The following is a 27,139-nucleotide window of genomic DNA, read 5'->3' on the forward strand; positions in this document are numbered from 1 at the left end:
CTATAGTACTATTGCTCTTTTATGACATATCGCTGATTGCTCCGTGAACTGTTTGTAAATCGCTTTGGATAAAAGCGTCTATGAAATGACTAAATGTAAAAAGAACAAGGTTCAATGAAAGCAAGGAAGGGGGCGGGAACCTTTGAACGTGACACAGACTTTTAATAAAACAAATAAACTACAAACCGAAAGTAAAATGCCAGAAGCTCCCTCATGGTCCACTACCAGCCACACAAACATAATAAAACACAACATAAAGTCCAGACCTGGTCCTCTCTCGCCCTTCCCTGTTGTCGCTCATCTCTTATGCTTCCTGAGCTCCTCCTGCAGTAGTGTGTAAGTCTGCTATTTATCCTGCTACTTTGTTTTAACTGTTGAACTGAACTGTTGCCTGTTGTTAATTAAGATTATTTGAGCTTGTTTATTTAATTAAAGAAAAAAAGAAAAAAAAACTAACCCTCTCAAAAAAAGTCTTAAAACCCATCTCTTTTGTGAATACTTAACAGACAAATAAAAAAACATAAAAAAATTTAATAACCCTCTCTTCTCTCAAGAGGTAGTGGTCAAGCTTTTGCTGAAACTAGTAACTTTGTATTAGCACCTATTGTATTATTGCTCCTGTATGACATACTTTGTAAGTCGCTTTGGATAAAAGCGTCTGCTAAATGACTAAATGTAAATGTAATTATTAAATATCATCATTTAACTAAAAGCTTCTGCGACTGAATTTTCGGACGTAAATCAATCGAACCCAAGTGCATTACTCACTTTGTCATGATTCCGCCGCATCATGTCACGTTTCTATTGGTCTAGTGGCAGGATCATTACAGAACCTCATTGTGGTGAGGAATGCGGGGCTAGAGACTTGAGGCACAGCACAGCTGATTCCAATTATCACTCACGCAACCAGCCCCGCCTCGCGGCTCTCGTCCCGCATTCCTCACCACATACCCCTATCGCCCCTTCCAGGCTGGGAGGCACCACCGAGACTGTACCAATTGCCCACGGGGAGCCAGTCTCGGCGTTGCCAGCGCCTGGGGATATGCACCGACGATACGAGAGAACGGAGACGGGAGCACCAGGAGCCTAATACGCTGTCGCTCATTCCTCAGCCCAGCCGAGAGGCTCTTCATTGCGGTGCTATGTGGTGGTGCTGGACGTCGGCGGGACAGCCTGATCCTCCTCCGATAGTTGGCGATGGCTCTCGGCTTGAATGTAGCCGGCAGCGAATCCCCCATTTCCTGTTCCTCACCCTCATGGTTTTTGGCTGCAGGATTCCGGCTCACGGCCAATGGCGACGACCCCTCTTAACGGCCACCATCCCACCTCGGCCCAGGAGCACGGCAGCGGGCTCTCCATCCCAGCCGATTCATCTCGATCCAGAACCACCACCTGGTCCAGTTCTCCGCACAGCTGATTCGAGACGGTTCTGGCGGACGTCCCTCGTCCGCGCTGCCCGAACTCCTCATCTCTGTTCCCGCGCTTTTGTCTCCTCATTATTGCTCATTAGTTATTTCATGCCCTGCAGCTGTCTCTCTTGATTTGTTACCTTATTTAATCCCCTGTGTCAGCTGTCTTGTACCGGATCATTTTGTGATGTTGTCCTTGTCAACCGCCTTGTCCTGTATTGCCACGTAAGTCCAGTTTAGTAATTTGTAGTCATGTCTAGTATTGTGTCCGGCCGAAGGCACTGGCTTCCATGTCCCATCCATGCCATGTCAGCCGGCATCCAGTCCCTGTCCGGTCCAGCAGCGCCGGTATCCAATCTGGGTCTGGCCGCAGTGCCTGCTTACAGGTCCAATCCAATCTGCCATCCAGTCCATGTCAGCCAGCATCCCGTCCATGTCAGCCAGTATCCAGTTTCTGGCTGGTCCAGCAGTGCCGAAACCCAGACCATCCAGTCCTTGTCTGCCGACGGCCAGTCCGTGTCCGCCGGCATTCAGTCTGTGTCAGCTGTGTCAGCTGGTCAGTCCGTGTCCTTGTGTGTCTTCCCCAGCTTTGCCCTTTTTAGGACACTTGTGTTTTGTATTATATTTATCATGTTTGCTTGGCATAAAATCTCACTGGTATCCTCTCTGTTCCAGCTCTCTCATCTCCTCATTGTTGCTCATTCATTTTTTCATGCCCCGCAGCTGTCCCTCTTGATTCTGTGGCTCACCAGTTTTTCAGTCAGTGTGTAAACAGAAGATACAAACATGCACGGTATGTGGAAAATACAGCGTTTTTAACCATAATATTCGTTTCAGCCGTGTCATATGACCCCTTTAATTAAAAACTCACCCCTAATGCAGACAGAAGAATGTCTGTCAGGGTCACCAAGGCGGGAAAATGAGATACATTCAGAATATCCTTTACTGCTTCAATCTCGCCATACTTGCAGTAAAAACCAGCGAAAATATAATGCCGTTGTTTCAAGAAGCATTTCTTTTGTTTAAACATCGATTGTGCTTGTGTATTTAACTTTCCCCTTATATGAACCAAGAAACTAACAAATTTGTTGTTGTCTCAACAAGATATAAAAAATAAGTTGTGTCTACAAATAAAAATAAGTTGAAAAAACTAAAACCGCCAATACTGCCAAAGTCATATTTCTGTTCTACAATAATTATGCTCTCTAAAGTAAATAAAAAAGCTTTCCTGGGGTGCTCCTGGTGGTAGCACAAAGGTCATGGGTCTGAGCCCCAGGAACACACGTTCAATGCAAAGGCATCTTAAACTAGCCGTAGTCATCTATCCACACAATGTTTTCTGCTTTAAAAAAGGCAAAAGAGCAATAGGCCTCGTACCTACATATAGAACAATTTCATAAGATGCCTTCAAAGTAGCTATTAAAGATGTGTATAATCAATGTCCATCACATACGCAGACAGATATCCAAAAGATTTTTCATCTTTACTGATGTTTGAATATTAAAATACATAAAAACAACTACCTAGCTGAGCTGATTAGCTTAAAAATCTGTTAGTTCATACTGCAGTTAACATTTGGTCTAAGATAACTCTAGCGCATCAACAACGATGGTGTATTGACAGTGTAATTCTGCCCATTGCATGACTCTGTTATTATGCAGGTTACTGCCCCCATGAATTAAGAGGGAGTGCCGCAAAGGTTGTGTTTTGAGCCCATACACTTGCCTTAAAGTTCACCTGAGTTTCTCTACAGAACGTGTGGCACTATGGTGGTGGTAGTCCAGTGATGATGGACACGGGCACAATGGTTTTTGACCACTGACCTGTTGTTCTTGCTGACAAATGTTTCTTCATCTTTAATAGGATACACCGATTTAAAAGTAATTCCATTTTTTAGGTTTCTCTCTGAAATATTGCTGGGTTGGGTCAAAAAAGGAAGAATCCAATTGTTGGGTTATAAATTAACTTTTTTACTGAGTTGTTTCAACTCGTTGCTAGATCAAATGGTTGTGTTTGTCACTTTCGGACCCAATGCTCAGTTGAAAATAATCAAGCATTTTTTAAAAGTTAATTAATGTAAGTTCACTTCCCATTAAGTAATAATGTACAGGCAGCTGGTTGTAAACGCAGAAATAAGTATCAGTACCCGATGCAAAGCGGAGGGTCTTGTTTCACAATGAAGGGGTTTATTTCGCGATAACAGCCGGCTGCTTGTACATTATCCCGCTTATTACACTACTACTTGCCACATGAGAAATATATTAGACATGAAATGTGAATTTCAAATGTTTTAATAGTTTAAATGGCATTATTAGCATTAGCATATATTTATTAGCATTTTGACAGAATACAGAAGCTGTTTACTTTCGGTTTTAAGACGTTTAGATGTCACAAACAGGCAATTTGGTTGAATCATTTGTAAATATAATGTCATATATGTAATTAAAAGATCAATTTATATTTAATTTGTCAAAAAAAACCTGTTAAAATGATTTGCTGCATCCGAGTTACCGTGTGTTATTAGTTTTGAAAGGTTGTTATCTGGGAATAACGAACTTGTAAATGTCGTGACTGGCCAATCAGAATCAATTATTCCAACGAGCCGTGTAACAACTAATGTCGAATGTTGATTTTATAAAGGTTTTAGTAAATTATTAAATTAACATGAATATTGCCCCTTTGTTAATGTTAAATACAACCCTGGTGTAAAGAAATGCACCAAATACAAAAGTTTGATTAAGCCTGGCCCATCTGTGCTCTGGCAATTAAGGAGGACTTCTGAAAAACAGCTCAGTTCTCTGCTACTGATAGTCCATTGAGATAAGGCCGAAGGGGACACCTTTCCGTGAGAATCCTTATCTCAGCAGGAAGGGAAAGCCAAAAATGTACTGTCTTCTTAAAGAGGCATGAATCTGCTGGCTAAGTCACCGCCTTTCTGATAGTCATCTTATAGTCAGGATATTGTGCATCGCCGCCGATAAGCAATCTGCCAGCTGCCTCTCCTCAACCCTGGATTCCATCAGGCTATTTGCTTTTTCTTCTGCTCGCACTGACTCTACCTCCTTCTCCTGTTTTTGATCATCACCAAGTGGCATTACTAGCAAAACAGTCATTAGCTAGAAACCACATCTGAGGCACAGCAGGGAGAGGATGGGTTTACTTCTCCATTATTGCAGGTATCGAGAGAAAAATTGTGGACGTTTTGAAACGTGATCGCATTTCACTGATGTATTTCTATGTAAAAAGAAATATCATTTGTGTGTAAAGAGAGATGCAATGATTAGCTTTTGACACCTTGACAGATATGAGAGAGAAGGTGATCAAACAATTGCTGGTGTTATAGATCTGTTCTGATGTAGCTGGACCATACAGAGATAGGAGACTCATCTGGTCATACTTGTAAGTCCCTCAGCCATAGGGGCCATTAGGAACAGAGCCGATAAGAGCAGCTGCACAGTGAGTTACTGCTCTCTGTTAAAGTACACACATTGCCATTGAATGTGCCAGGGTGCTCAGTGATATTTACAGTGTTAACATGTCTATTAACATGACAAGACAACCATGGCAATCCATTCTACAAGGTTGCTAAAATGAATTTGTAAGATCTTATACCTACATTTAGTGTTGTCTGCATGATATCATACTGTTATTACACAATGAATAAACATGAACGCTGTACTTTTTTATTTGTATTTGCTAACATTCAATAAAACGAATGTACAATACAAATATGCAGATTTGCATTGAATGTATTCTCTTTTCTCTCTTTCTTTTAAATAAGCATCAATTTAAATTTTGTTAATACTTGGGGTTAGGCTTCAGCTTTTAACTGTGCAACAGACATGAGGAATGACTGCCTGCCTACGATACATATACTTGATACAGAGACTTGATTTTTGAGCTTACCGCCAAATTATGACTTGTCATTTTCATCATTTTTGCAACAACAGGCACTGCTCATATAAGGCTAAAAATATAAAATATTTTGTTTTTGTTTTTTTGTTCAGACTGAATCCCGCGAACGTACATATTTATTCATTTATTACAAATGATCTGCTTAGTTTTTAAATTTACTTTACCATGAAGTTATTTTATGCTTGTGCTTTTTTGCTTGGGCCTTTGCACATGTCAGTATCTGTTGTGTAGACACATATCTGATTGCTAGTGATATGGGTCCTGATTTCATCCAAGTCCTTTGATGAATCCAGCAGCTGATAAGCATTTTACATGATATAATTGTCTTTTGATGAAAGGGAGGTATAGTGTGACGCTGTTATAAAATCCCACATGCTTAATTGTTAGCACACAATGTGACAATTGATTCAGATTTTGTTTTTTGTTTTATTTCGTTAGGCTTACTATTTAAAGGTTAAATTTTATTATCAAATGATCCAATTATTTGTTTTCATAAACATTAGTGATTTTCTGACTTTGTCCTATAATTTAACATTTCTTGGGTTAATGTATATGAAAACATAATGGCAAAGAAAAATGATCTCAAAATATTATTTGTAAAAGGATTGCAAACAGCATAATGAATTTAACAGAAAGTGCAAGAACAAACACATTCTGTAGAATACATGTACACTCTGCACTTTTATTTTAAAAAACTATTACTACACCAGGTTCCAATGTCCTGATGATTATATAAATACTAATATGATAATATAAATTTAAAAAGCAATTGAAAAATACCTGTCTTTTTATAAAGGAGAAACTGCCCTTCTGTAGTGACCTCCAGTGTGTACCCCTGCCTTAAGGCGGCACTGCTGTTTGGAGTGCAAAGGTAATGAGGGGGAACAAAGAACAACAAGCAGGAGCTAACCAACGTAAACATACAGGGGAAAGTATTTAGTGCAAACTATGAGCCCAACAGCGCGGACTGTAGCCAACGGCCCCTAATTCTGCCCTTTGTAATCTGAGCGTACTATAAACACTCACTCATAATCGATGGACACTGTAAAACTCAATACGAACAGGAACACCTGGCTGTCAGGTGCAGCATGATCAGGTGTGTTTAGGGGAGACAAGGGTCAGCGGGGCTGATTGATTTATGGGGTGATGATTAGAATATATGGAAACATGGGAAAGTTGATATTTGTTTCTCTTGTACATGATCGACGATGTTAATCTGCTCATCAATATCGTGATGGGTATATGAGTGTAACAGCTTATCCTTGTTTTCTTGACTGAATGTAGTTACTGAAAACATTGAAAAAAAACACTAAGTATATATTACAAATGGCTGACTTATTTTGTAATATGTAGATATCTATGATGTGTAAATGAAATCAGGTAAGTAAAATGTCAGTCACTTTACATGCTCTTTACCTTCAAGAGCTTTATTTTTACATTTGTTTTAACTGATCTAAATGAGTTGTTATATGAATAAGCAGAGATATCCTAAAATGTAAGGTCAACTATTTACATGTATCAGAGAGTTTATATTTATTTGTATTTTCCTGTTTAGTTCAACAGAAAATCTAAATGCTAATCACAATAACCTTTACTATATAAAAAAAAGAGTTCTGTCATGAATTATAAGTTGTTCCAAACCTGCATTTCTTTGTTCTGTTTACACAAGGAAAGATATTTGGAAAAATGTTAGCAACTGTCATTTCTAGGACATCATTGACTACCATAGTAGGACAATTTTAAATGGTTGTCAAAGGTGCCCTGGAACTGCTTGCTTTCCTAAATTCTTCAAAATATATAAATTTGTGTTTAACAGAAAAAAGTGATGCAATAATTTTCCCTACGATGGTAGTCGGTGATGTTGCAGAAAAGTCAGTTGCTAACATCTTTCCAAATAACTTTCGTTGTTTTCAACAAAACAAAAAACAAAGACAATTACACAGTTTTAGTACAACTTGAGGGTGAGTAAAGATGACAGAAGTTACATGTTTGGGTGGAGTGTCCCTTAAAGAGCAACAAGTTACTTTTTTCTGGGCTAGGTCAGCAAGGTTAAAATCTAACATGTTTCCAAACGTTTGATCAATAATATAGTTAGCAACTGACTTCATCACATGAATAATAAGAGGATCATATGTCCCCTGTGTGTTAAAATGACACACAGCTCACAACTGTGTGTACACAACAAATGTAGACAACTTGAAGCTTGAAAATACTGACATTCAGATGAAAAAGCAAAGCGTTGTTACTGCACCACTATCTGAAAGTCATCTAGGTCGCCCAATTGTTATCTTCTCCTGATTGCTCCTCTCTTATGCTGAAGGTTCATCCATTCTGAAATATACAATAAATAAATAAATGTAAAGACATGTTCTATTTAGTGTATCTGCTGGTTTAGTCTAGTGGTCTAGTGCTAGTAAATACAATATATGTTTCTTAGATTTAAAGATTTCGTGTTTTTCTATAAAACCTGGGTTTTATATAGTTAAATGTTACTTTAAGATGCAGAACAGAATAAGAGCTTGAATTTAACAAGAAAATAAATAAATACAAATTAATAACAATATTGAAGGCTGGGAGGAAAATGTTATCATGGGGTCACTTTGCGTGTGTGGCTCTAGCACTGGATGTGGAAATCGAGGTGGCAGAGTAAAGTATGCCCCTATGAAACTTAACCCAGACATCTGCAGGATACCCCCCTTCTTGCTGTGTGATGCTTAATGAATTCCAATGCGCACCAAATAATGTTGAACTTCTCCATGACTGATGGATCACTCTTGCATTAAGTCAAAACAGATTAAAGCATGAGGTTTTTTCTCTTTGTGAAACTGCTATCTGTGACCCAGTATTGCCAGGTTATGTGAAGCCTAAGAGGCGCCAAGTGAAAAACTGATAGACTAATCTATAGAGTAAAATTAACTTACAGTCATATTTCATTACAGTTTTCTCAAGTACGATATGTATACAGTGCATTTTCTCAACCTGTTTCATGTTCAGTGTACGTTGTTTAAGACCTCAGACCATTTTAATATAATCTAAATATTCTATTTTGTGTAAGGTTTTATCTTCCTTGCATCTTAAACTTAAAAAAGTCCAACAAACAACAAGAAATAACAACGGCATGATAACACATAAAAGCTATGTTGTCTTAACCAAACATCCTCAATAAAAATCCTATAGTTACTGCTACTATTAGGGTGTGTTTTGTTTTGGGTAAGCCGAAAGCCTTTCAAAGCCCTTCCGATTTCAAGTGCAAAAACATAAAACATAAACTATGGTCATGTTGACATCATCAGCTAGTTCACTAGTTATCCGACCTGACCTTCATAGGCCTGTATCAAACAGCATGGCCCAATTCATCTAATTTTGGTATAAACACTCTGCACTTCCACAGCGGGACATTACTGTGACCTCAGTGACTCTTAAGAGTGCTTGTCTTTCTTTTAGGGGGCTTCAATCTGCGCACATGTGCTCTCGCTGAATCAAGCTTTTATCAGCAACAATAGAGACACTAAAAGCACTACAGTAAGACTGACTAAATGCACTGTGTGAAGCCGCATAAGTCTTACAAAATCTTGGTTTCCAAGATATCAAACACGTTATTTTTTAATACTTTGCATCCACAAATTTTTTAGGCATAACAACTTGGCCTAACACGCTTATAAGCATTATTTTCAAAACGTTAAGACATTTTTAAACATTTTTCAACTTCTCATTAAATCTCAATACTGTCAACGCCCTCATGTTTAGAAGCCATGATGCCTAAACTTTTTGTCCATATTTTAACATTAACGAAGTATGTTTTTATAACATTGTGTGCAAATGTTAAGCATATTTACTTAGAAAAATTAAGGAGCTTTGAGGTTTGCTGTAAGACAATGAGATGAAATCAATGGAAATTCCTTTAATCGAAATCTTAACTGAAATGACAATATCAGTAGCCTAATTGTCAATTAAGTTTTGATAGAAAATAGAAGGATGGTAACAGTGTGTTGAGTGTTCATTTGTAGCAGATATGTTCCTTGTGTAAAAATCGGATTAATCAGAATCAGATATTTTTCAGTGATTGAGCCAAACCCAAAATGCATTTCGTTGTGCCCCGCTCAAAACCAAGCTAAATGTAGAGATTTCTCTCTCTCCCTTGGTTTTTGCGACTTGAGAACAACCAATAGGCAGAACATCATAGTAACATGCCATTATTTTTTCACAATATTTCAATTGGGTTCAATTATTACAACATATCATAAATTCAGACCCCTGGACAGTAATGAGATTTCTAAATCTAAAATAGAACTCATAAGTTTTTCTTTGCAAGACAGAGACAACTATTATCTAATGATCACTTTTGTGTTACTAAATTAAATGTTTATATTTTAGATCACTCCCATGCTGTTTCAGTTGTTTTGTTAGAATAAACCATCCGCAATTTTCAATTTAAAATAAAAAGGGTTGAATCTCATGCAAGAACAGTTCTGTCTTCATCAATAATGCTTTTGCTTTGTCAGCACAAGGAAACAGTAGACTAATAGCAAATGTAATGGTATTGTGATAGGATAAATAAAGTAAGAGCGCACTCTGATTTAAACATGGCAGCGAACGCCGAACGATAATAACGGGAGTTCTTCAGATTGAACAGATCGCTGCGTTTCAAATTAATCCACCTGTAAGTGACACTTCACAGTGAGAACAATCGGCTGCCGCAATAATATTTGTTGTACGGGCTCCATCGTGTCTGTTGGTGTATTGTGCAGCATTTCGCAATCTTTTGGACTTCTTTTGTATTGCATCAAATAATAATCATTTTGGACCTAAATCCACATGGATGATCCTGTCGGAATGAAACACATGGTGTGACTGATTGAGCTTATATCACCATCTGTCGGTGAAACTGTTGGAAGAAGCTTGCATGCTGTTTATTCATTGCACTGCATGCGGGGGAAAGAGACACTAAAACTAGGCCGAAAATGTGCTATTCCCAATTCAAAGTAGGCCTATAGGAACCGGGACACTATGAGACAAATTGCCTACTCTGCTTTGAACTTAAATAGGAATAATATCATTATGTGGTATGAGATGAATAGATTGCTCACCCATAATCCAGCAAAGGGGGCATTTGTCATAGTTAAATTTCGATAAAATAACTTTAAATTATAAGAAATAAAAATAATAAATCGATTAACACAGTTAAATTAATAAAAACTGAAAGACAAAAAAACATAAAACTGACAGTTTTAAAGTTTTTTTATTAAATTCACATTTTAATTCCAAGGTAACGTGTGGCTCTGCAACCATCTAGCTGTCAAAAGTACTTTTAGCCTACTATTCAAATGATTGATAAACAAAAATGAAACATGATAATATAGTTTACTCAAGAAAGCAAAGAAGAGGACAACGCATCAGACCACAATTCTATAAATATGATGAGACAACAATTACTTATTATCATGGGTAAACGAAATACAGTGGATTAGATTAGAGTGGTCACACCCACGTGAACACTGTACAGGTTTTGTGACTAAGTCATTCTTTTAAATGCTACTGAAGTTAAAAACGTGTATATTAATGTAGGCCTATAGCCTTTGTAACTTTGGAGACGGTCCTTAAATTCAGACTATTAAACGCCCAACGTCAAACCAATTATATGCTAGTGGATAAATACTGGATTTGTAAATCTGTTCTTGCATAAATACTCAAAGTGATTAAAAATATGAAGTTTTAAAAATGAGATTTCCAAATGATTCCTGTAAAGTTGAATCCGCAAGTTATAAAAACAGCGTAGGCCTACTGTTTTGATTCGGTGGGCCTACTCAAGGGGGGCCCCTGGTGGTACGCAGCCTGCGTAGTCTGCGTTTAGGGGGGTCGGCTTCTTAATGGATGGACGTGTGGATGATATCATTTGTCGTGATCGTGGAGTTCTATCGTGGGCTCTACCGAGCGAAAAAAAGAAACACAATAATAGGCCTATAATAGAAAATATATTTACGTATAGGGCCTATAGGCCTACTAATATGTTTCGTAAAACAGCAAAACAAACAAACAACATCTAAACCACATATTTATTTGAATTCATACAACAATATTTTCGCAGTGTATAAAACCTATATAGTAGGCTATGCTACAAATGCATTGAAATATGTAATTTAACGACAAAAACGAAGCTGTTATGGAACAATAATAAATCATGTCCGTTGCCAGCAGAAATCCTTCTCCCATCCTCCATGCGGAGCCGCCCATCTCGGGAACTCGGGTCTAAATATAATTCCCCAACGTCCTAGTGGGAAACGCGAGATCAGAAGGTGTTCGTGGTGGGACATATCCCACTACCGAGGTGTATTGAACGCAGCATGCTGCATTCACGTGCTCTCGGATATTTGGCAGTTCCCGCTTTGTCATGATTCAGAGGTTGTGTTCGGGACAGGTGCTTTGTTGTCGGAAAGAATGGAGGACGCCAGACTCATGCTTGCGTGGAAAAATGTTATCCATCCTACTTGTATAGTTTAACTAGTCAGCCTCATGACTATTCTGCAATATTTGTGAAATGCATACTATTTTCGCAGTGTATAAAACATACATTATGTTCAAAGGCTATTAATATTTAAATATGTACTAATTTAACGACAAGAGAAGGCCATGAAAGCTGGTGCGGAAAAACTATAATAATTCAAGCAGCATTTAGCGGGTTCGAGCACTTTTAAGGCATCTAAAGCAGCTTTGCCTTCATCAAGTAGGCCGAGGACTCTCATCCTAAAACACCCAAGTGGACGATACTCCCAACGCCTGAAAAATTATCGATACGGTCAGCAACGGTTCATAGACACTACGCATGATTACACACATATGCACATATAGTACACTTGAGGGGAATCATTTTTTCAGGTTCATTTGGTCACATCCATTTAAGAAATGATCCTGTCTAAATGCATTGAGTTGCTGCCATGTGACTGCTGAGTAGCTATTTTGGTTTACATGCAATTAAACTGGTGTACATAATAAAGGTGCGTGTTATTTTTAACAAAACAGCATCTTACAACCAGCCAGACATATTCTATATTTATAGATGTGTAAATATGAAGCAACGTTTAATCTTCAATGCATTATATGTCTAACACCTTGTTCCTTCGAGACAGGAAACGTATCCCTTGGCCGATCACCATCATATTTAACATGCTTGTTTAGTGTAATAAGATGTATGATTGTACTTAATGGCAAGACAATTGGATTATTTGTTAAGGAGTAGCGAGCGTTCAGGTACACCGTTCACTTGAATATAATAAAGGACCCTGTAATGGTCACGCAAATGAAAACGTTGAACATGTTTTTGATAGTTGTTGATCTAGAGAGTCCAGAGAATTGTACGTGGTGGAAATTTTTAAATCGCTTGAAAAACCTAGGACAAGTTCGCAAAAGCAGCTTCTTAACATCATCACAGATAACTCACAAACTGTTTGATCGACATCAATGGTTCAAGAGCCAAATTTGTTTCGAATTATGAGAGCTTTCATGTGATATCGATAGTTTGTGTAAATGTCAAATGTCACGTGATACACAATTGTTAAGGCAACAAAAGATTTTGCCATTTTTACTGTTATAGCGCCACCTAGTGTCCAAACGCGCACAAATGTGTAGTCATCCCCATGATGATATCTCTAATAGTGCTCGAGTTATGGGCATTTTAATGTAGTAGGCTCCGCCTAATTAAAATGTTTACGCCCCTAAGCGACCGTGAAAGGAAATTTCAACTTTTTTTCGATAATTATTTACATTCACACTACAGAGATGTTATCTGCATTGGTTTGGATGCGATCGGTCGAAAACCCAAGGACTAGTTCGCGAAAGTAGGTTTTTGACAACATCAGCGATAACTCACAAACCGTTCAATCGACAGAAGCGTGTCCAGAGGCAAAGTTGTTCAGAATGAGGAGAGCTATCATATGATAACAATAGTTTGAGAAGATGTCAAATGTCACGTGATATACAATTGTTTATGCACTCCAAATGCGTTATTTCGCCCCCCGGTGGCCGAATTCATATTTCTTACAGACCTTCAGGACCATGAGTCCAACAGGCCCAGCGAGTGTCGTTTCGATCGAGTTCCGTACCCTGTCTAATGAGTGCTCAAACTTCATTAGCCTTTGACCGCCATGTTTCTTTAGATACGACAATGTCCCTATATACAGTTTCCGATCGGGCAAAAATCGAGGGACTAGTTTTGAAATCGGAGATATACGTTTTTTAAGTTTTGAGCCAATGATTACAATGATATAAAACACTTGGGTGTGCGCCAAACGGTTTAGGGGTTACGAACGCAAACGCGCTCAGCATGGCTGTAGCGCCCCCTATGGTCCGATATGGCTGGCTCCGAGTATCTGAGTAGCGAGCAAGACTACTACCATCTGACCGAATCTCAGCTCTGTCGGCCTTGCGGTTTAGGCTGCCCATTCAGTTTTAGGGAAGAATAATAATAAAAAGAAGAAGAATAAAACCCACAAATACAATAGGTTTCAAGCCCTTCGGGCTCGAACCCTAAATATCTGTCACAGAAGAAATAATTTGACCATTTGCCATGTTGATTGTATAAGGCCCGCCCATCTCGGGACTGGGTATCAAAATTATTTCCCAAATTCCCATTGGGCGTAAATGTGCAATTTTGAACTCATATTTACGATCATTCCGAGAGCACGCGAAGGCAGCATACTGCAAGCATTTTGAAAGAAAACATCACTTTAGACCATACCTACAGATTGAACGGCCATTAAACAAGAAGAAGAAGACCACAAGTCCCGTTAACCTTTGCGCACCCACGTGACTTTAAACTTCCGCCTGGCTGTGTGTTGTTCCCTGTCGCGAGTGTCGGTTGCCTGGGTGAGGATGGATCACACCTTTTTAACAGAGAGATAAACTCACGTTATATCTCCCTAAAACACACCATCATATCTACACACAGATACAACGGCAATCAGGGAGGAGTGCCATCACAACGGGTGAGTTTCCGGAGAAAAAAACATGCACAGTCAACCTAGTAACGTTATTCAGATACAAACACTATAGATCAACGACGGGCAACAGCACTCTATAATTTCACTAAAATGGCTTGAAATATGTATTTATTTGTGTCTTTTACATTTAATATGTTGTCTTGGTAGAGTATTTGCTTGCTTAATACTAAACATACACAGAAACAAATGTATAGTATAATGCAATGTAAGTCGCTTTGGATAAAAGCGTCTGCCAAATGCATAAATGTAAAGTAAACGGCGCTAAACGTTAATAAAGTGCACTCGTACATATTTAGATATTTATAGGGACGAACTGTGTTATCGTTTTCCTTTTGTTTTGCACGTCTAACGTTAAATGTTGATTTACACATGTCCAGACTATTGAGTGACCTCGAAAAACATCTTAACTCCTTGAGTCATCCGTAGATCCACTAATTCCTCATAAATCGGATTGCTGGTAGAGAACAAGCTTTGTGTCATGCAGTTAATGTTTGGCGTCATTTATTTTTAATACATTGACATTTTAAGATGTGAGGTGTGTGTTTACTTTGTGTGTCTGCAGTTGTATTGGTATATTTGACAGGATGGATTGATATGATCATGACATGTGTACTTTCATTGGATTTAAAATGTCTTTTGCCTGACCCTCTGTGTATCGCCTTTACATTTGATGATCTTTATCTCGTATATGCTCACAACATTTTAAATATATAAACATGCAAAGTAAACTATACCACTTTAACATTATGTTTATACCTGTCATGTTAATGAATCATTGAGGAGAAAATGTGTTTAATTCTTGGCTGCATCTTAAATGTAAAACGTCTTTTAAAACACAAAGTAAGATAATTGGATGCCTCACTTCATTTGTGCAATAACTGGTCAGTTTTGCGTATTGTGGAGTTAACATTTGTCATTGCTGCTGAGCAAACAGACACACGTTCACGAAGCCTGGATCTGTAAATCCCATTGGCAGATGAAGAGCAGGGCAGCACTAGTCTCTAAAGCATGACCATCACGGTCACGCTTGATCCTTTCGAAATCTCCAGTTTGTGTGATTGTGACTCATTTCTCCCATAAGAATATGGTCGACTATGAAAAATAAACTTTTAAAATGATCCATTATCATGCTATCAACAGAGGAATACACAGAAGTATTTACAGGTAATAGAAGTCCAGGGAGTACATACATCTGGAAAACCATCTTGAAAGTGATGAAATTATCTTTAATTTTCCAGTCAATGATGATACATTTTCAAATTATTTATTACTGCTTAGAAGATCTTATTATGCACAAATAATCTGTGGCTTTATGCATAGCTAAAGTTTTGAAGTTTGATTTACTGTTGAAATAAAAGAGTGTCTCAAATTATATTTTTTGTCTTGTTTTAGTGCCAACAGTGGGATGGAGAGGAGGTCAATGCTAGACTTCTCATAAGATAATTTACAGAACAGGAATGAGAGAGTGAGGGATCTGAGAGAGAACAGCATCTGTCAGTACTGTGTTTCTCTGAGGATGAACCGCTACATAACTCTAAAGCAGCTGGGCGATGGGACTTACGGCAGTGTCCTGATGGGCAAAAGCAATGAGTCTGGAGAACTAGTGGCAATCAAAAGGTGCGTCAACCAACGCTGACACAGATGTCATAAACACTAGTGATGACCTGAAAAGGTCCTTTTAAAGTGATTTCATCGACTTTTAACTCTTAAAGTGTGTCACTCATTTGACATCTATTGATATTGTTTTTGGTACTAAACACCCAGTGGAATCAAAATAAAGGTTTTATTACTTTTATAAAAATATGTTAGCCATAAGGAGTCAATAAATTCATATGCTCTAAATATCTGACAAATTTGCATTTAGAAGATTCGTTCAAAACTTGACAGTCGCAAATGTACAATTTCATGACATCATTCTACATTTCAGCCTCTCATTTCTATAGTTTCTAAATGAAAGCCGCTAAAGTGATGGCTCAAATTAGTCACTTGTTCTCACCTTTATTATGTCCTACATGATGAATGACACATAAAGAACTAGAGCGGTTGCACGGAAGTGTGCTCTTGGTAAGAGAAACGACAGCACAGAGCGGATCATATGCTCGGATCATACATGCATATCCGCTGAGAAAACAAAACGTCTTTGGCCTGTTTTAGGTCTATACAGAATGTTGTATGTTACAGTCCCTGTGAACCAGAAGTTGCGATGGTTTTTACTTCCGTATTTTATGCATTTCCGAGTGAAATGGAATTTCTAATGAGAAAAATAGTGGGCGTGGCTTTCATCTTTCTTTGTGATGTATAAAAACAGCTGTCGCATTTTGAAATGTAATTGACAACAGACTGACAGTTGAAGGGGAGGAGTTAACGGATGCTCCGCCCAATCCATCTAACACGCATCATTGAAGATGGATAGTACTTACTTCTTCACAAGTGCATTTTCAGATTTTAACTAAAGATTATGAGGGCACCATTATTTTTGAAAAGAGAAAGATCCACATTGATAAACTATTTGCAATCAATGCAGCCATATTTCATGAAATATTGGCATTGTCATTTTTCATTTCACTGGGACTTTAAGGCTCTGTGGAAGAGATCAGACATCGATGCATAACGAGGACAAACGTCCGTGTCACGCACCTACGTAAATCACAAGCCTCAAATGATACATTACAGATATTCCTTATCTTTCTATTAGACTTATACTACTGAGGCGTTGTTAAATGCAGCTATTAAATGCAGCTTTGAGTAACTGACTGTGTCGTAAATGAAACGCTATTGGTCGGGGCTACTCCATATGTCTCGCGCTCTCTGCATTTTCAGTTGAAATTACGTCGACACATCAAATGATGCTGTGCATTCCAAGGAGCTCCACTGGGTCTTTAAAGTTGGTGTTGTAATGTTTTAATAACACGTCCTGTATTACATTTAGTAATTACATTAATCTATTTGGACCATATTTCTTGATATTTCGAAATAATAACTGTAATTTGTTCTCTGTGGTCTGTTTGTTGTGTTTTATATTTTCCAGTTTAAGCCTCTTTTTTTCCTTTAGGGTCAAGTGTGTCTGTGTTCTAACGGCTAACGGGGTAGCTAGTTGCCATTACTGTAGGGTTGTGTATTATTTAATTTGATTGTTTCTTATTCTGCTTCTCGGTTCCCAGTTGCGATTCCAAAGTTGTGAAAAATGAAGTAAAACATTTAGATATTAACATATAAGGTAATTTAGCTTATTGACTGGTTGTTTATTTATTTATGAGCACAGTTTTGTGTACAAACATAACAACCGTGTTTTCTCTGATTTGTATTCGCATAGTTTTACTACAAAATACATGGTTAAACTGTAGTTACTATAATAAAACTATGAAACATTTGTGGTTACTGTGCTTTAGTATATTTGTGGTTACTGTGCTTTAATATAGCAAAAATATGGTTAATTTTCATAAGGCCTTTTACATATCAGCATATCACAAGTCAACACATGCACATTTCTGAGAATGTGCACATAGGAATTGCTAAGAGTAATAAAAATGTTATGTCAAGTATCCGATTCCTTAACTCTCGATTACGATTCCAGAAATTGAACTGATTTTCGATTGCCATTTCCAAACCCACAGTGCTCCTGTATGATCCTTTTAAGGTTTCATACTGGCTTCCACGTCATCATTACATCACGTGTAAAGTACTTCCACCTATAGGATAATAGTATAATAGGTGGTTAAGATCGCTGTAAAGGTTTTGGAAGAGTGTTACAAGAACATTATATTGTATGAAGCGGCATGTAAATAAAGATGACCTGACTTGACGTAATGCGTTGCTATCTTTGTATACTGCCTACGAAGGTCTAAGCTCTGAACTGAGCCTTAAATGGTAAAACATGATTGAAATGACTAGTATTTTCATTCCAAAATATGTCATTGCACATATGTGAAATAGGTTAGAAGAAACTTTAACCCAATGATGCCTTTAAGAGCTTAAACTAGAGGTCATTAAGCTGGTTGCAGATGACCACACCTACTCCAAAGAGAATGCATGCTCTTTAAGTTGCCAAGACTCTTTAGTTGTAAGGAGAAGCGTGTTCATGGTTTACACTCCTTAAGTACCTGAAATGAATCAGCCACTACACTTAATACAGTATCTTTAACCCAGACCCCGACACAAACAAACCATAAGAGCATTATTCAGAGTCTCAGATGTATATTACTGCTATACTATCTGTTTTTTTTATAGCATGTATGATTAGGCTGACTTTCCTTTATGATTCACCTGAGAAAAGGTTCACCCAACACGTACACTTCTGCTTTTTGAGTGTTAGCGGGTGATGTGAATTATAAATGCGTCTCTGAGATGTTGTGACTGTGCAGGAACAAGTGGTTACTATGCAAATTGATACTCGGGTGGCGGTGAAAGTAGCCAAGCCTGTGTCTCAGTATCAGCTACTTTCTCTCTTACATAATTCCTTATGGAAGTGTCAATACAGAGACTTTGGGTGGCTGTCAAATGATTAATCGCATCCAGAATAAGTTTGTATTTCCATGTCTGTGTACTATGCATATGAATTTTGAATTTGGGTCATTCTGTAAATGTGTTTGAGGTTCAGGAATTTGGGTAAACGAATGTTGTTAATAATGGCTCGAGCAGTGATGGTGTGAGGAATTGATCTATTTGTTTTGAGAGCCTCAACATGCTTGAAAACTCATGAAAGTATGTGTCAGAGAAAATATATATGCATATGAATTTCAGAATGAAGTGTGATTTAACATTTCAACACATAATAATTAAACAATCCAGGTGAGGAAAATTGAGTCAGGTGAGGCAATTCAAGTAAATTTATATACCGCTTTTTTCAACTTTCATTGTTACAAAGCAGCTGTACATGAAACATATTGACTATAAGCAAAACCTTAGTTATACAAGTTAAAACAAAAAAAGTGAACACAGAAAAAAGACACGCTCACAGGTTCATACACACCCACATGCATAAAACACAACTCTACACGCACAAAGCAAAAAATACATACGCACTGACACATGCAAGCAAGCACACATGTGCACACACACACACATGCACACACAGCGTAGTTATCACAGAGCAGCACACATGCAAGATAAAGGAGAGAGGAACACAGGTCAAATGTTATATGGACTATACACTTCTTAATGTAATAATAAATAAATTAAGCAGAATGTTAAATAAAAACGAAATTCTAAAGCCGATGTCAGTTGCCTCCTCTTTCAGGCAAACGGTGCAAAACAGCATGCAAACTATGGAGAGGAACCCAAAACTCCAATGGAGAAAAAAACTACAGAGTCCTACCACACTGCCCTAAAAGGAAAGAAACCGCTATGACACTGCATGTTTAGACTCATGGGAGCTTCAGAAGCAATTCAAAAGAAAGCTGCAAGCAGCATTTATCGAGCCCTCGCATCCTGGTGCATGTTGGGGATGCTGATGTGAAGTTTGATCTTCTTCTTGTTTCATGGTGAAAAATCGAACTTTATAACGCCATAATTAAAAACATTCCTTTTTCCAAATTTCCCTGAACCTCAAACAAATATATAATCTTATGAATAACATATTAAGAGAAAGTTAATGTGCCTCAACAGATACAGTAATTCGGTGCCAAAAAGACACTGAAATGGTTCAATGCAGTTGTTTTTCTAGATAGGAAATGTGAGAAAATGTGTAAAATTTTACAGTTTTCCTGTGTGTAAAATTTTACAGTTTTCATGAAGCCATATTTAGATCTTCATATCTCTAGAAATGAACCGTATAGGGTCTTATAAATGTGGTTCACAAAGAAATCTGAAAGGACGTTAAGGTATCTTTAACGGTTCTGGAGTAACAGGCATGCACATTTTGTAAAAAGAACACGAAAAAGCCTTGGCCTAACTTTTTAACTGTCACCATTGGCATAAAATGCAACATGGATTGCTAAAGACAACAGATTCTGTGTGAGTCTCTGTGAAAAAATAAAATAACGATTTTTATCCTCCTCTACAAATACGTTAATAACTCTGTGACCTTTAATATTTTGGCTTTCATCACTTCAGATTTTGGTCTTGCATCTCTAAAAATATATAAAAATTAAACATTGGAGCTGGGACCTCTGGTTGAGTTGACCGGGAATGACCCATTTATAAAAACATACACATGCATATAATTAAGAAAAATATAAAATATAAAAATGTAGTAGCGTTTATATATCATTTCAGTTAATGAAGAGTTTTTCACAATAAAAAAACATGATATTTAAAAAAGTTATCTAATTTGGGAACTCTTCAAATACATAATACATACATCTAAATATTTATTTAAATATGTATTTAAAAAAATGTATTAAGGAAACACAAACTTTTATTCTGGATGCGGTCAATGTTTGACAACCCTGCTTTAGTGACACAAATGATCTGCTGCCGTACTATAATATCCACCACATCGCATGTGATCAAAAACGCACCTGATGACATCATATATACAGATGCATTAGCATTGTTGCTTTAATAATAGGGTAGAAAATTCAGGTGGCAGACTGATTTGTATGAACCATTTGTTAGGAATGAAACCATGGATATGACTTTAGTCATTGTTTTTCACAGAATGAAGAGGAAATTTTACTCCTGGGAAGAGTGCATTAATCTGAGAGAAGTCAAGGTAAGAAAAGCACATTAGCCATTTTAAAAATGGTTTGCAGGCATGCGTTTATTCAAACAAATGGCTTGCATTCTATATAAAGAATTTACAAACAAACGCACCATGATTATTTAATACGTCACATTTGATTTCTCATATTATAACTAACCAAATGTTTCCTCTTTTTCTGAAGTAGTAGTTTACTGCACTTTATATACATACTGGTTAAGTTGACTGATTTGATTTACTAACAAGTATGAATCTAGAACTGACCTGTTTATACAAGCGGTAACGTGAAGAAACAAAATATTTTCTGTATGAATGACAATGTTGCTATGAATGGCATCTGCAATATTGAATAAAAGCAATAACTAATATGGTTAAGCCATTTCAAAATGAACAAAATTTGTATTTGATTTAGCAAAGATTAATACAATAAAATAATAAAAATATACTATTCATTGTTGCCACATGTTAGCTAACGCATTGACTGATGTTAATAAATTAGATCTTGTTGTAGAGTGTTACTGTTCAATCTAATCTTAGTCACCATGAAATCAAATAGGACATTTCCACATGTTTTACACAGTGTTGCAGTGATTATTATAAATGATTTATCCACACCATTGTTTAAAAAAAGAAATTTGCACTTGTAATCTTTAATCAAAAACGTTAAGCTCCTCCCCCTCTCAACAACAACCCTTCTACACATGACTTCAGCAACAAAAAAGAGGTAGGACTGTACTGACTGTCCAATGATCAGGCATTTTTAGCCTTCGCTTCCAGGGCCAACTTACAAAAACCAATCAAAAAGGGAAGGACTAAATAAAGCCCCGCTCTACATTTCTTTCTAATTTCAGAATTTCCGGTTGACTCGGATATACGTCACGATACAGAAAAGAAGTAAATCACAACTTCCGTTTCATGGTGATTTTAATTACCTGATGGAGGCTTCTAATGTACTTAGCCTTTACATTTGTGACGGCTCACTGAAGACCTTAAAGGGACAAATTGTTTTTTTTGTGATCCTGTCACAATGTATTTCAGGCTTCGCAGAGACTGTTAAAAAAGCTAAGGATTTTAAGACACTTGTTTTATTGACACCATTAACCTAACCACAACAGAATGATGGTGGAAAAATTTGGACTAAACCTTAAAAACAATGAATCTAAAATGTATTTATTTTCATCTGTATGTTGCAGTCACTGAAAAAGCTGAATCATGCTAACGTGGTGAAATTAAAGGAGGTGATACGTGAGAATGATCACTTGTACTTTGTCTTCGAATATATGAAAGAAAACCTCTACCAGCTCATGAAAAACAGGTACAAACAGATTTCCTACTTACCTGCCTGTTGTTTTGTGGCCTTTATGGGGCTCGTCATTCTGAAATAATTGTGATAAATGTGGCCATTGGATATTTGACAGCTGTGTTGATTCTTTATCTCCAGAACCAAATTATTTCCAGAGTCAGTCATCAGGAATATAAGCTTTCAGATATTGCAGGGATTATCATTTATTCATAAGAATGGTAGGTCACAAGGCCGTCATATTCACGTCCAAGAAACAACTGAGTCTAGTTTCACATGTCTTATTCAGCTCTTTCTGATAAAAACTCAGTTGTTCTTTCACCTCGGTGGTGACAGGATGTGTGGGAATCTCAGCTGTTATCTGACAAACCAGGATCAGTGTGCGGGAGGGACAGACCACGCTTTTAATAAATGTCCGAAATAGCGTAGAGCTATATCGCATTTGGACGCTTTCATATTAATGTCCTCAAAGTTACATCATTACAAACTGATCAACAAAGTTAGTGTTTGTGTGCCCTTTAAATAATCAAGTGTATCTTGCAAGTGTATCTGATGCAACTGCTTGTTCAGCTTTCACAAGAAGAGCTTTGAGTCTCACACATCCTGTGGGTGAGATGCTTTGGGGCTGTTTCTCTCTTATCCTCTGCCTCTGTTTCTCGTTTCTTCTGTCTCTTTTTACTGTGTGAAATCCTCTGACGTCAGGGAAAATAAGATGTTCACTGAGAATGAAATAAGGAACATCATGTTTCAAGTTCTCTCTGGTTTGGCATTTGTGCACAAGCATGGTAAGATTTTCCTTTATTGCACTTTCATTTGTTGATAAGTTAACACATAAATCTATGTGTACTGTACTTATTGAGGTTTCACACTAAAATAAAGTGTCATTATTGATTCACCGTCATGATGTTCCAAAACTTGGTGTAGGTATAACAAATAAAAAATGGGACGATTGGGTGTTAATAATTTTTTTTCCCCTATACCAAGAAATCATATGGCTTCAGAAGACAAAGATAAAGTACTTTTAGGTGTGGTTTCCCATACATGGCTTAAATCAATGTTGGAACTGTCTAACATTCTGATCAGATATCTGTCCGATTTGTTAAAACTGTTTCAATTACATTTGGCCACATAAATGTGTCTCTGCTAAACGGATATAAATCCAATCTTTTAATCCAGTGCAAACCCTTTTTAACACCTGTTTTTTTCATGATCAGATAGCTATACGATCAGAGAAATGCATGAAGTGATAAAGTGTAAAAAAAATCCCTAAACTGAAAACAGCTTGCACTGACATATCTTAAAATACACCCTTGCCACTGTTTTGTCTCAAAATGCACGCAATTAATATTTTTTTGGAAGGCATGTTTGTAAAAACTACTTAAATGCCCTAATTTAACCAAGTCCTAGCTATATCTAATCCCTGTCTGGGAAACCGCTCTGTAGTGCCTTTTCTAGTGCTTTGGCCTTTTCGTAGCTTCACATTATAAATCATGACCTTTGTTGAAAAGACCAGCTAGAATATTTAAAGGTCTTCATTTGTGTTCCATGAAAGAAACAAGCTCACACATGGTTTGAGCAACAAGAGCGAGAGTAAATAATGATATTAACATTTTAGTTTTGGGGTCAAATATCCCCCTCATTAAGTCCTTTCCTGCTGTTATAAAGACTCCAAGCATCTGTATTAGTAAACACAATTAATTCAGTCAATAATGTGTCTGTTAATGATGCTTTTCTCCTCGGCCTGATCCTGTAGGATTTTTTCATCGAGACATGAAACCAGAGAATTTGCTGTGTATGGGTCCAGAGCTGGTGAAAATAGCAGACTTTGGATTGGCTCGAGAGATCCGCTCTCAGCCTCCTTACACAGACTATGTCTCCACGAGATGGTATGAGAGATGACATACAACATCACTTTTTATGGACACTCCTCAGTGAGATGCTCATATATACTGTATAATTGCACGCACGCACACATGCCCACACACTACTTTTGAAAAGTCATGTACATTCGTATTTTACACCCCAAAAATTGTTTTAAGCCAGTTTACATATTTTGCTGTAGTGTTTTAAACACTTTATTATTTTTAATAATCCAGAGACATTTTGCTATGCACAAGGAATGTGATAACTGCTGGTGCTCCACATGGAGAACCTGTCCCACCATCATGGAGTCTAAAACTGTGGCAGTGTCTCCAAGACGCTAGAAACTAACCACTTGTTTTAGCCACTAGAATTGATTTTATTTATCAAATAACTAACAATTCATTCAAATAAATACAGTCATGGCCAAAATTGTTGGCACCCCTGAAATATGTTCAGAAAATCAAGTTTTTCTCACAGAAAAGTATTGCATTAACACATGTTTATTCCCTTTGAGTATATTGGAACAAAACGAAAACAAGGAGTGAAAAAAGCTTATTTGACATAATGTCACAAAAAACTCCGAAAATGACCTGGACAAAATTATTGGCACCCTTAACTTAATATTTGGTTGCACACCCTTTGGAAAAAATAACTGAAATCAATCGCTTCCTATAACAATCAATAAACTTATTACACCTCTCACCCGGAATTTTGGACCACTCTTCCTTTGCAAACTGCTCCAGGTCTCTCATATTGGAAGGGCGCCTTTTCCCAACAGGAATTTTTAAATCTCTCCACAGGTGTTCAATGGGATTTAGATCTGGACTCATTGCTGGCCACTTCAGAACTCTCCAGCGCTTTGTTGCCATCCATTTCTGGGTGCTTTTTGAAGTATGTTTGGGGTCATTGTCCTGCTGGAAGACCCACGATCTCGGACGCAAACCCAGCTTTCTGACACTGGGCCCTACATTGCGACACAAAATCCTTTGGTAATCCTCAGATTTCATTATACCTTGCACACAGTCAAGGCACCCAGTGCCAGAGGCAGCAAAACAACCCCCAATCATCTTTGAACCTCCACCATATTTGACTGTAGATACTGTGCTCTTTTCTTTGTAGGCCTCATTCCGTTTTCGGTAAACAGTAGAATGATGTGCTTTACCAAAAAGCTCTATTTTGGTCTCATCTGTCCACAAGACGGATTTTGGCTTACTCAAGTACATTTTGGCAAACTGTAGTCTTGCTTTTTTATGTCTCCGTGTCACCAGTGGGGTCCTCCTGGGTCTCCTGCCATAGCGTTTCATTTCATTTAAATGTCGACGGATAGTTCGCGCTGACACTGATGCACCCTGAGCCTGCAGGACAGCTTGAATTTCTTTGGAACTTGCTTGGGGCTGCTTATCCACCATCCGGACTATCCTGCGTTGCAACCTTTTATGCATTTTTCTCTTCCGTCCTCGTCCAGGGAGATTAGCTACAGTGCCATGGGTTACAAACTTCTTGATAATGTTAAGCACAGTGAACAAAGGAACATCTAGATCACTGGAAATGGACTTGTAACCTTGAGATTGTTGATATTTTTCCACAATTTTGGTTCTCAAGTCCTCGGACAGTTCTCTTCTCCTCTTTCTTTTGTCCATGCTTAGTGTGGCACACACAGACACACAATGCAAAGAATAAGTCAACTTCTCTTCTTTTTATCTGTGATTTTTATATTGCCCACACCTGTTACTTGCCCCAGGTGAGTTTAAAGGAGCACCACATGCATGAAACAATCTTATTTATCCACAATTTTGAAGGGGTGCCAACAATTTTGTCCAGGTAATTTTTGGAGTTTTGTGGTACATTATGTCAAATTAGCTTTTTTCCCTCCTTTTTGTGGTTTTATTCCAATACACACAAAGGGTATAAACATGTGTATAGCAAAACATGTTTAATGCAATAGTTTTCTATTGAAAAATTTTCAGGGGTGCCAACAATTTTGGCCATGACTGTATTTGGTGTGACTTCCCCTTGCGTTTTAAGCAGCTTTTGTCCTAGATTCACTTGCATATAGTTTACAGATAGCTTTGCAGATTTCTTCTAGGATCTTGGAGACCTTTTCATTGTGCATCGTTTTTTAGATATCTATTAATATCTATTTATTGAAGGCCCATTTATTCTTACCAATACACTGTAAATATTAATGTGCTAAATAAATGCTCTAGCACAATTGTATTTATACTGGCTAAAACAAAAGCATTACAAAGCTCTTCTGTGTGTATTTGTTCAGGTACCGAGCTCCAGAAGTACTCCTGAGATCACCGGTTTATAGTTCACCCATAGACATTTGGGCAGTGGGCTGTATTATGGCAGAACTTTATACACTACGACCACTCTTTCCTGGTAATAGTGAGGTGGATGAGATTTTCAAGATCTGCCAGGTCCTTGGTACAGTAAAAAAGGTATGAACTCTTTTAAACCTAAATCTGTGTTTATATGAAGGAAATCGGAAAACGTTAGGTCTGTAGAGAGAGACCTATAATTAGTAATTTAACATAATGTAAAGGAATTGTCACAGAATAAAAACATGTGATTACCTCAGTTTTCACAAAAATGTCTGATAGAATCTTATAATGCCAAGGCTATAAATATCAGGAGTTGACAAGTTTAAGATTAAACCTACAGAACGTGTACTATCTGTATTGTGATAAAAGGTAAAGATATGTAAAGTTCATCATATCTTGTCTATGATTGTCCATCTGCAGTCAGACTGGCCAGAGGGTTATCAGTTAGCTGCTGCCATGAACTTCCGCTTTCCTCAATGTGTACCCACACCCCTGAAAACCCTGATACCCAACGCCACCAATGAGGCTTTAGATCTCATGAGAGACCTCCTCCAGTGGGATCCAAAGAAAAGACCGTCTGCTGTGAAGGTAAAGTGTTCACCACCATTCCTGCATATTTATTGTCCTGTTAAGCCTTAACCACAGAGTTACACAAGTTAAAACAGGGGTTAGATCTTGGTGTGAGATTTAAA

General features: G+C 37.6%; 1 protein-coding gene across 6 annotated transcripts in view; it reads left to right on the top strand.

Annotated features, from left to right (window-relative positions):
• Positions 1–14,113: 14,113 nt before the first annotated feature.
• The window catches only part of mak (male germ cell-associated kinase), a 30,260-nt gene continuing 17,234 nt past the window's right edge, over positions 14,114–27,139 (top strand). For 2 of the 6 annotated variants that reach the window (XM_079488306.1, XM_079488309.1), the window contains exons 1-9: positions 14,158–14,183; positions 14,266–14,302; positions 15,710–15,934; positions 20,915–20,969; positions 22,151–22,272; positions 22,399–22,478; positions 24,011–24,143; positions 26,393–26,564; positions 26,868–27,035. In XM_079488306.1, the coding sequence (XP_079344432.1) occupies positions 15,834–15,934; positions 20,915–20,969; positions 22,151–22,272; positions 22,399–22,478; positions 24,011–24,143; positions 26,393–26,564; positions 26,868–27,035 (831 nt within the window). In that variant the 5' untranslated portion in view covers positions 14,158–14,183; positions 14,266–14,302; positions 15,710–15,833. Of the gene's footprint in view, positions 14,303–15,709; positions 15,935–20,914; positions 20,970–22,150; positions 22,273–22,398; positions 22,479–22,959; positions 23,043–24,010; positions 24,144–26,392; positions 26,565–26,867; positions 27,036–27,139 lie in introns of all 6 variants that reach the window. The other 4 variants (XM_079488305.1, XM_079488308.1, XM_079488304.1 and 1 more) reach the window with 2 other exon arrangements.

This window comes from Barbatula barbatula (genome assembly GCF_947034865.1).
Source record: "Barbatula barbatula genome assembly, chromosome: 23".
NCBI classification, from domain to species: domain Eukaryota; kingdom Metazoa; phylum Chordata; class Actinopteri; order Cypriniformes; family Nemacheilidae; genus Barbatula; species Barbatula barbatula.